This window comes from Anguilla anguilla, chromosome 19, assembly GCF_013347855.1.
Source record: "Anguilla anguilla isolate fAngAng1 chromosome 19, fAngAng1.pri, whole genome shotgun sequence".
NCBI lineage: Eukaryota > Metazoa > Chordata > Actinopteri > Anguilliformes > Anguillidae > Anguilla > Anguilla anguilla.
The window spans coordinates 10,084,699-10,096,259 of record NC_049219.1 but is presented as its reverse complement, the minus strand read 5'-3'; the positions used below and the strand labels follow the sequence as shown (position 1 = coordinate 10,096,259).

General features: G+C 39.1%; 1 protein-coding gene and 1 long non-coding RNA gene across 2 annotated transcripts; both read right to left on the bottom strand.

Moving 5' to 3' along the window:
* Window positions 1-2,270: 2,270 nt before the first annotated feature.
* LOC118219357 lies at window positions 2,271-4,305 on the bottom strand. The gene is made up of 4 exons (XR_004763743.1): window positions 4,281-4,305; window positions 3,845-3,921; window positions 3,342-3,462; window positions 2,271-2,896 (listed from the first exon to the last, which is right to left on the bottom strand). It is a non-coding gene; the product is annotated as an uncharacterized LOC118219357 (long non-coding RNA).
* On the bottom strand, window positions 3,846-7,121 carry pax4 (paired box 4). Its single transcript, XM_035402226.1, has 9 exons — window positions 7,045-7,121; window positions 6,816-6,864; window positions 6,328-6,458; window positions 5,821-6,036; window positions 5,626-5,716; window positions 5,393-5,527; window positions 4,652-4,734; window positions 4,281-4,347; window positions 3,846-3,904 (listed from the first exon to the last, which is right to left on the bottom strand). Exons 2-9 carry the CDS (start codon window positions 6,826-6,828, stop codon window positions 3,846-3,848), a joined length of 795 nt encoding a protein of 264 aa, XP_035258117.1. The 5' UTR covers window positions 6,829-6,864; window positions 7,045-7,121.
* Between the last annotated feature and the right edge of the window lie 4,440 nt (window positions 7,122-11,561).

The window sequence follows — 11,561 nt, the reverse complement described above, 5'->3', positions numbered from 1 at the left end:
GAAAGATTGCTCGAGACCGGTGATTTAACAGAGGTGAGGACCAACCTGAACCAAAGACGACATTTAGTCATTTGATTAAAAGGTACATATATAGCTAGCACTCATACACAGAAGACACAGACATGTTGTTTGTTTGACTGAAACAAGTGTGAAGTGAGAGGAAGTGATTTTTGTTCAGGGGGTGAAATCTCTGTGTACTGCATCTGATTATAAGATTGAAGTTAGAGGGGGGGAGGGAGGGGGTGCAGCTCTCCTGAAAGCAGCCTGCTGGGGGTCCTTCTCCTCGTTCTCTGGGCCCTTAATGATCCCTCTGTGGCTTTAGGGAGGAGCGCGCTCCGTTATTCGGCCTTGCATGACTGCCGCAGCTGGAGCCGGGCCCTCCCTCTACAAGGGACCCAATCTCCCTTTTCGTGTAATAATTTGGGAAATTGATCACTTGTTTTAAGAGTACATGGAGAATTTTACCAGGGGAGAGAAAAGCATAAACCCCGAAAGATAAACTAACAAAGCAGAAAATGTACCAGATGGAATACATTTCCCTGTAAAACACAATCTTTTTATTATTATTACTCTTTTATGTGTATTGTCTAAGTGTTTACGCGAGAAGAGAACTCGCCTTCCGTTTCCAGTTAATAATTTAGATCAGGGAATCTCAGCCCTGGTCCTTGTGAACCCCAGTCTACGCTGGGTCTCTGCCCAATCATAAACTGCTATTCCTTAAGTAAAAAGAGCTGTTGACTGTTTTCAATTGATCACTTTGAATTTTTAATGAGGGGTGATTTACCTCCTATGTGTCCCAAACATACTGTATATTCATGTTATTAAGAATGCGTAGTCCATACCGTTTCAGTATTTACTAAATGTATTTTTAGAAATTTTTTTGAAATTTTGTTGTATGAAATGTGCTCTATAAATGAAGGCTGATTGATTGATTTCAGGAGTGGGGTTTGCACCCTCACTTGCTGGGTGGATGACCCTGGATGACCCTGGATGACCCCAGCACATTAACCCTTGAGCTGCTCCAGAGCTTTTCCATCCAGACCTCACATGGGATAATTGAGTCAACAGCCTGAAAAGTCCCAGCGCTAATGAAATAGGCACAGCAGGCTCTTGAACCTAAGACCCTTTGTTTAAAAAAAAGCAAACAGCTCACCTCTGTGAGCTATTGTTCCAATGCAAACACCACCTCGCCCGTCGTAGATATAGATGTGTTTTCTCTTTGTCACCTCAGTCTTATCCAGAAAATGCCAATGTGGGCGCAGGTATTTGTTTTAGCCCAGCGCTAAGACAACTGAAAACAAAAACCTGCACTGACATTAGCCCTTTTCAATGAGATTGGACACCCGAATTTAGCTTCCCCAATTTAGTACACGAAAGAACCACCATTCAGGCATAATCAGGGATTTGCTCCCTCTGCTGGAAAAAGAATGCCACTACATCAAAGCGGTCAATTGACAAATTTAGGCACAATTTTAAATTTAGAGCTCAGGAGTGGCTCTAAAGGTACTGTCAATACTCACCCTTAAATAATTACTTCCTACATGCCATTTTAAACAGGGTTCATCTGTGTAAACTAAGAATTTAAGAAATTAATACACGAGGGATGTACTGGAATAATCAGGGATTTGGCTCCCTCTGCTGGACAAAAAAATGCCATTACATCAAAGTAGTCAATTGGCAAATTTTGTCCACGGAGGTCTCTGTAGTGGCATAATCAGGGATTTGGCTCCCTCTGCCGGACAAAAAAATGCCATTACATCAAAGTAGTCAATTGGCAAGTTTTGTCCACGGGGTCTCTGTGTGTGCTTGTATTTTTTCAACTACAGTCGCAAAACTTGAAATGTAACGAGTTGTTAATTATTCTTAATTAGGCAGTTGTAATGTCTTACAATGTCAACACTTAGGCCACATTTATGTCTGAAATACTGTAGTTATGCATTAATTGAGTAAATGTTCCATGTTCATGTTCCAGGACTTTTCACTTGTCAGAGAAATTAATATTAAAATTTTCTGTTATGAAGCAAATTATTCTTTCATAAAGGGAAACTTTATAAACTTTATAAAACTTTATTTTTTAAATGAGAGAAAAAATAAGTGAGACCCAAACTGCTGAAAGTGTTCACACCTGGTCACTGAAATGAACTCAACGAGCCACACCTGCATCCAATTAAGATGTGTTTCAGAAACTCATCCTAAAAAAACTAAAGCACCCATTTTCAAAAAGCTTTAACTGACCAAGAGTTCAGCTGTAAAATAAATTTTAAAAACTACATACATACATTTACTGTTTACATACAACATAGTTTTATTGTTTAATAAGCACTGTGGAACTTTCAGAAAGGCATATGACAAATATAAATAAGATTAACAGGAAGTGCTTGCTCTTTCACCTTTGGGTGTTTTTCAATAACCAAAATTAAAATGGAAACAGTGATGCAGTCTACTATTATAAATAAGCTCTCAAAAATAACTTGTTCTTAAAACTAATTGCATCCCATTTCATATTTAAAGTCACAAAAGCAAAGTTTTGTTTTTACAGTGCATAAGAACTGTTGCAATGCACAGTGTAAATGGTTCTGCACAGTGTAAATGGTGGTACACAGTGTAAATGGCTATGCACAGTGTAAATGGCTATGCACAGTGTAAATGGTGGTACACAGTGTAAATGGCTATGCACAGTGTAAATGACTGTGCACAGGTGAATAAAGCTCCCGTTTTGAGACCGCGTGTATTCCACGCTGGGCTCAGTATTGGGAGAAGAGGAGAGGTGCGTATTGTCCCGTGTGAAGGGGGAGGAAATGGGTGCTTTTCTCTGCGGGGCGGGGAGCCAAAGACCCCTGAGGGACCCGAAACGCTTCGCTGCCCACGGGACCCGTCCTCCTGGCGCCCGGAGAACCTGCAACCGACGCCGGGCTCGTTAATCTGCCGTTCGGTGAGCTGCCTTTAGCCACCTTTAGTGTTTATAATCACCATCTTTCTCATCAAGCTTCATCCTTCCCTTCAGTAATTTCTATTTTAATTTCAGTGTTAAATTTTAAAATATGCACTGTCATGAGATCTGTACCCTAAGTCACTTTTAATTAATCGTTTCCATATTATCGAGAATGCTAAATCTATTTTTTAAAATATATTTATAAAAAATAGGTGAAACAAATCAAAATAAAATCAAATGTGATTGGTTTTTGGACTGAAGAGTCGCTCGGGACAATAATTAACATACTGCCTTTCAAGGTAAGTAATAACATATTCATTTGTTGGGTTGAACGCCTATGACATAATGGATATGTGTCACAAACACAGAATAAAAAGTCCCCAAATGCATGAAGCTGGCAGCTCCTTACCCTGCTGGTATTGTTCAGTGCTAAGAGGTGGGCCGTGTCTCTGGTGCATGTGATCTTGTGGGGTCTGGTACTGACAGAATGGCTGAGCTGGCTGACCCATAGACACGCCTCTCCATGGGTCCTAGACAAGGAGGTCTCAGGTTAAAGGTCAAAGTGCACAGTTTAACAAAAGGAACAATCGCCTTCGCCTCCCAGAACCAAACAGATAACTTCAAATAGACATTCACTCAAATGGGACCCATTACTAAACACATTCTGAGTAATAAACGGGAGACTGACTATACACAATGGCGCCACCTGTTGAATTATTACAATAATTACAATATTTTCATTCAACTATTTCTTCAGTCTCCACAGATCACATCATAAAATTAGTATCACTTCCATTATTGCCTTATTAAATATCCCCCTGCACATGAAACTCCAGAGACTGAATAAAACCTGATTGTGGTTCATGAATGCATCTTGATCACCACTGACCGTCACACCCCCAGAAAAGGTACCTCATTCCTCGTGACCCAGAAGGCAGCCCCCCAGTGCTGATGAGATGCCAGGCTTGGGTTCTGAGCAAGCGACGCATCTGGGACAAAAAAAAGGGGCTCAACCAGCATGGTCACATGATCTCAACATCTCAGACACTAGCGGATGCAATACAATGTAATTACACATTCTATTAGCGCACAGAAACGTTTCTGCAAGGCAAAGACTCCGCTCCTTAAATTCGAAGCATAAGACATACATATGCCCTTGAACAACTTCTGTTCTTTGATTGTGAAATACAAAGCCAAAGGTTCAGTACTGAACTTCACTGCAGTGTCTTGTACTGTAATTGAATACATACGGTACCTGCCGGCCCGAATAAATTGGGCTCACAAACTGGTAGACTTGATCTAGCACAGAAAATAGCCTTACGTACAAAGCACCAAAAGCGTGACTCACTCTCCGTGTGGGTGCGACTGTGTTTCTCTTTCCTCTGCCATTTTGCCCTTCTGTTTGAAAACCAGACCTGCAGGAATAACCAAAAACAGCCAATCACATCCCATGGCATTCTAGCCAGTCAGATCAACTAGTGTTTTCACTTTCTGTAATGTGCTACTGTATATGGAAAGTGATTTCCAAACTTCAAAACAGTTTTGAAGTTTTCTGGCCTGGCTAGTGTTAACGTGTGGAATTAAAAGTTTGATGATACTCATTAAAACGTGGCATGGGGCTACTTTGAATACGAACTAGCATGGCTAATGCAACTGTTTTTGCGAGCGTGCATTAAAGGCCCGTTAAAATCATCTGCTGTGTTTATGGTCCGTTAGTACCTTTATTGTCGCTTCCGGAAGGTTGCACTCCGCTGCTAGTTTCTGCCGGGTGAAAGCGTCTGGGTAGTGACACTGCAGGAATTCTGCTCAATTTGAAGAGAAGGAATAAAGCGAGAAAAACAAGCTGTTTTAAACCAGTGGTGCGCAAACTGGGTCCTGGGGGCCGCTGTGTATGCTGTTTTTTGTTACAGCCAAGGTCTTGTTAAATTAAGGTTGTTGAACACCTGTTCTTTCATGTTTCTCCCTTAAACTTGTTAATACAATGCAGTTATTGGTATCATATGCTTTGTCTTTGATCAGTTAAAAAGGTTACCACTTTTTATGTAACCATTCATTGTGCAATATAGCACAGTAAACACAATCTGAGTATGGGACTTTTATTCTTCATGGCAAGCACAGATATTTCTGACATAATGTGACTTGGGAGGGTAAATAATCCCTCAAAACATTACATTACATTACATTATAGGCATTTAGCAGACGCTCTTATCCAGAGCGACGTACAACAAGTGCATAGGTTCATGATGTAGAGGTGCAAAAGAAACACTAGAGTGAAGTAAAAGCTTCCCTCAACAAAGCTTATAATTAAGAACAATGAACAGCTTTTTCAAATTCTTGGACTGACTGTTATTGGAACGAAGACCAGCATATACAGGGCTCCTCAGAACCAAGTTTGCGAACCCCTGCTTGAAAGCATAATAAACTCCAGTAGTTCATTTCTTGATTTGTCTGCATGCTCACCTTTTTCTAACACTCCACATTGTTCTTTGGTAAATATAGTGCGGTTTCGACTGCGGTCAGTTTTTCTGGACTGACCACCATTTCCCGCTGACGTCCACTCATTGGTCAAGTTATCCTGCCTTTGCATGGTGTATTCTATTATAAAGATGATTCAGAAAAAAATTCAAAGTGTTCAGTGTTCTTTTCAAAAGTAGAATGTGATGTTGACTATTGAAGATGTACAAGGCATTCACCTGCAGGTCCTGGATGAGCTACACAGTTTTCCATTTCAAAAAGGCCCAGATCCTGCTGAAGACTCCTTAATATTCTGTTAACAGATGACACCTGCATATGGGAGAAATGTTTTTATTTTTTATTACAAAAACAATGTTTGACATCCACGTGAACCCTCTTTATGTAAACAAATGCTTAAAATTGACGCCACTTACGCTGGGTACTGTGTCCGGTTTGCAGACTCTTTCAGCTAAAAGCTTTGTCTGGATTTCCCAGGCAAAAATTGTCGGCCTTTCGCACTTGTACCGGCTGATTTTAGCGATCACTTCAGGCGTGAGGAGGCGGGGTTTACTCCCTCCAATCGCCTTTGGGCAAAAGAGACCTGTCCTTTGGTACCTGCCCAGTATTTTGCTGACACAACCATTCGAGACCTGTGTGGGAACAGAATCTAGTTAAATGTCTGAGCGCTTGGCATTTCAACAGTGTTGAAGTTATACAGTCGCACAAGAGTAGGCTATGTACTGACTCACAAGCCTCTAGTCTAAATACAAGTTCTTACTGAGACACCTTTGGTGTAGTGCATTGACAGCATGGCTTATAAGTGATTCACGTCCCAAATGAGTTGGCTAGTTATCTCATTGATTAAAGGTACTTCGCCTGAATTGCTTCTGTAAATGACCAGCAGAATGAAAAGGATGGTATGCGAGTAAACCTTCCCATACCTGTAAAATCCGGGAAATTTCACACGGCCTCGCGCCCTCCAAAGCCAGCTCGACTATTTTTCTCCTCTGACAAGTGGGTAGAGGTCTTCCATTTAGAAAAACCCCGCCAAGCTGATTGATGCACGTGTTCCCTGAAAAGGTAAATGTAAAATGCAATTAAATGTTACAAAATTGATTTAACAAATATTGAGATAGGGGATTGGTTCAGCATTCGTGATTCAAATGGATAAGCGCGACTGAAAACACAGCAATATGGTAGGCTACATAATGTCGACTTGTAATAGCTTTGGCTATTTTTTTTTTTTTTTTTTTTGCATTAAATGGCTTTCGAATTTATTACCGGGTCTGTTTTCTATATGCTTTTTTCACGAAAAAGAGTTTTACATAGGCTACAGTAAATAGACACCGATAATAACCTATCACGATAATAAATGTAATTTAAGGCCCAAAAGACACTAATATTTTAAGAAGCAATAATTAACATGAACCTTGATTTTCCATGTCCACGGACTCCTTTCTCCACAGATTACCTGCTACCTGGCATAAAACATAATAGCATACAAAAAACTGAGACACCGATTGAGACATTGCATTCACTGTTTCCTGCTGCATTGCAAATACATACACCCAATGCGATACAACAAAAGCTGACTCTATTGACGAATATACAAATATTGGCTTTAATTTTAATCCAATTGTAATAGCCTACTACCTTACCTTATTAAACTGACTTGCCCTTTGTGTGGTATGAAGTAGGCTACTGAAAAGCGCACCCGACTTGGCTTCGGGCTCGACTTCATAAATATATACTGAGAATCCTATCTCAATGACGTAGTGATAGAATATTGAGAATGTAAACACTGAAGGCAAATTGACGGAGTGTAAGGGCGTGTTGCCGGCATCCCCCGGGCAATCTGCTCCGACACCAATATATGTATTAAATGTGCATTAAGTGTGAGCATGTAGTACACACTTTTATAAATTCTCTATGTGTATCCTAAGATATTAGTCATTGCATCATGGTCATTGTGATGATACTATGATTTACTACTACTACTACTACTACTACTAATAATAATAATAATAATAATGCATAGTGGATCGGTTTTGTTTTATATAGAAATTTAATTCTCCTATCCAGGGAAAAGTACAGATCCATCCTGGCAACGTATTCTAAATAGCAGTCATTTTGTTGGCATTCTTATTGAGTCTAATCATTCTCATTTTGAGGCAAATTACATGCAAAATTCTTACTTGTATGCATAAAGCCGATGATGCACAGAACAACACTCGTTTTATTACAAATTCCACATCATGCACATGGAACAATGTTAATTTGCATGATACATCACAGACAAAACTCGCCATTAATCACCGTAAAAAACATTAACAACGAATTTGTGGCAGTATGGAAATATTATAACTTGCGAACGTGCCCCGGGCTGCTTAAAATTGTTTTCATCAATTCAAATTACACTAACATTATTTCGGCAATGGTATAACTTAATTAAACTATGATATGGATGTCAAAACGCAGTTGCAAAAGTTGAGAATGTTGCATTTCCCTACAGACTATAATAGACTAGTTATCATTACAGGCTTATCATTACAGGCTTTAATGGAGAAAGCAAAGCGAAAGGCTGAAACTTTTTGCTCCAATACATGACAATACCCTTCTGCCTGTAAGTTTTCGAAAATATGATAATCATTTACGTTGGATCAAACGGAAAGAAATATTGGCCATGACAATGTTTCACCCAACGAAAGGCTATGCTAGTTTTATTTGAATTAGAATCACTGGACCAGTAGCCACTGGCCTACTGTAAAGATGGTGAAAGCGTCGTTCACAAAATGAAAAACGTTGTTTGGGTAGAATATATCATACTGCATATGAGACAGAGAATATACTCTCTTTTGAACATTTATTTCACAAAAATGCTTACAGATGTCACAAGCTTTAGAGCTTTCCTCGGTCACGTGACTTGAGCATCTCTTCCCGAAACATCCAAACCTTTCAAGTGCAGCTGATTGTTTTTTTAAACAAACATGAAAACGGGTTCAAAGTCGTCTGCCATATGGTAAAGTGCATTTGATAAATCATAAATCCATCATATACACTCTTTTATTACATTTTCTTTCAAGCATGAACAAATAGAGACAGGGATGAATATGTGGGTCACAAATTGAGGACCTATTTATGAAATGGAGAGCCGAAAAACCCTCGCAGATGTCTTCTGTCTGGCACACAGATAAAATATGTTGTAAACGTTTCAAAGAAAATATTTGAAGAGCAAATATTAGCAAATGAAAATCTATACAACCCTGGTCGTTTGGTCTGTTTAATGACTAATTGGGCATCATTAGCAAGATCCTCACAGATCGTAGCTCTACAGAAATAAAGGGTAGATTCTAAAATGCCATATGTTCCAAATTATACATTAACCACGGGTCACCTTATGATAATATTTTCGACATGAAAAGCATCGCATATCTAGGATAGACATCTTGAACACCAACATCTCCTTGCCAACAGACAGAAAAGACAAATAAAGTATTTATTTTAGTGCTCACCGTTCGTGCTACATTTGTTCTGAAGTGCTTTATCACAAATCTCTCGTGGACCAACAAAGGTTGATTAACTAGCTTCCAGAAAGACACGTAATGGAGCAAACAATAGGTGCGTAATTGTTAAAGATGCACACGCAGGACCGACTCAAAGTGTTTCTTCACAGGAAGAAAATACTTTCTTTTTTCTTTATTAATTTACAGAACTGTTTTCTATAAAACATGGAATTACATTTTGTCCAACAATTAAATATTTATCCTCGTTGGTTTTTATCAATAATAGGAAACCACCGCCATGCCCCTTGCGTAAATACTGGGGAACCAAAAGCTATCCAAAGCGCACTGGGTTGAATATATTTAACGCGCGAATAAGGGTATTCTAAAAGAAATAGCTTGTCACTTAACCGCAGTCAAACCATAAAGTAGTTTTCAAAATAACTAGGGGTTTACAATGTCATGCATAGTATGGATATGTGCTAGAATAAAACATTCCCTCATGCGCTCTGTTTCGAGTTCCAAAATATTCTGGATAGTTCATGGATTACTCCAATGATTTTTCCCATTAGGCTTGTGCTCTAGCTCTATAGCATTGTTAACAATCACATACACACGAAGATGATATATGATTTCTATAAATCTATCAAGTGTGGCGCATTTTCTTTGAGAGTGGTGACTCCAAATTCCAAGAGAAGTTTTTTTTTTTTGGAGCATTACGCATTTGAATGGTAATGCGACATTACAGGTTATGAAATTCAATAAGTTGCGCCGTGCGCCGTGCGCTAAATGCGATGCCGTAGTCTGATGTGTGTAGTAGGAAACATTGAACGAGTTGAAGGATTCAACGCTCAACATATCGATTGGTCACATTAATCAGCCTACTTCAAAGTGTAAGCATAATTATGTAACAGTGGTATCCTCAAACATGCATGAAATACAAAAAGTTAATCGTTATTATGAACTTCCATAGGCGTACACAGATGTGAATGGTGAAATTCCATGGCTAACATTTCCGTAAAATTAAGAATCCAAAGTTATTATGTTCATAAATTACACACAATATTTAAATTCAATATCTCGCAAATGCTTTCTGAAAAATACCTGGTAAAAAAATATATAATTTGCTCTGATATATTGTGCACCACACTGGTTAGTCTCCGTGTGATGTTTCAACTGACATATGCCGTTGGGGGCAGATATCCCATGCAGGAGTCAGCTACTGTGGATAAGGGAATAGGACAGAAACCTAATTTATGTACGGGAAAGAGAATATGTGTGCGCGCACACACACTATTAATGCTGCTGTACTACGTAAGCGATGGATTTTCTAGTGCGGAGGGAGCGGAGTGGTGCAGATTGTAGATTTAAATCTTTCAGAAACATGTAGTTCACACGGATTTACCTGTGACGCACCGAGTGAAATTATTTGAACTGAACCGATTTTTAAAGCGGATGTACAGTGATGCGTACAGTACTTGGGTTGCCCCGTTTCCCCGATAGAAACAACAATCACTGTACATATCATAATTTTATCGTTCAGCCACATTTCTAGTATGAAATGACTCGGGAGTTTCAGCAATTTACGGTGAATAGAAATGACTGCTGTTCAGTTGTGAAGGAATAGGCCCTAGGCTATGTTCAGATTATCTCCCTCCGTTCAAATCCCTCTTGCGCCTTTGAACAAAGCAGATAAATTGAGCCGCTTAAGGAAAAGCATCCTTCTGTAAACTAAACCGCGAATGTTTTTGCCAACCAAATAAAGAGCATTGAAACAACTGGTCTATACTGTATGTGTGCCAAACATCCTTGCTGACATGTTTAAATATAGGCTTGTATTAGGCGCTGTCATGTCTTGCTTTGAATGTCAGTCGGTCATCTTAGTTTTGTATTTGCATGTAACAATATATCTGGTAGGCCTATATCTGGTAAACTCAGCCCGCTGATTTTATTAATTAGTTCTACCTCCTGGCTGAATAAATGTACTAATTTGTACATTTTGTCCTAAGGTGATTAGGACAAAATACTCGGAGGACCTTTACTTTCTTAACCTGGGGTTTCCACTTTTGCATATTAGCTACCATGAGTATGTTTCTAACTTGTTTTGGCGAGTGCACAGTGACACATTTGCAACTGTGAGAAGCAAGTAATTACTAAACTGTAATAGACTCCTCTCTGCGATTACGATATACCAGGGGTGTTCGACGTTGTGGGTGCAGGTTTTTGTTTGAGCAAAAACAACTGATTCTACTTATCAAGGGCTTGATTGAAGACCATTATTAGTTAATTAGTTGAATAAGATGTGGAAGTGCTGGGCAAAACAAATGCATGCACCCAACCGGCAATTTTCAGATAAGACTGAATATACTTCCATAAAAGGTCATATGCTGCCATCTAGTGGACCACTAAATAATTACACACAATCACTGTCCATGTGGTTATTTATGTTTACCATTCACTGAGTAAGCTAACACTTAAAATATTTAGGAAACATGAGTTCGCCACGTACGCTTTCTAAAATGTTGACGGACATTTAAAAAAGCAAATCTGATAGTGGAAATAACACTAGTTTGACTTGTTTAAATGTTATGAGTTAAACGTTACTACTTTTCAAATGCCCTACGGCATGTGTTGACTCCTAGGACGTGAAAAATATCCTCGCTTAAATGATTGCT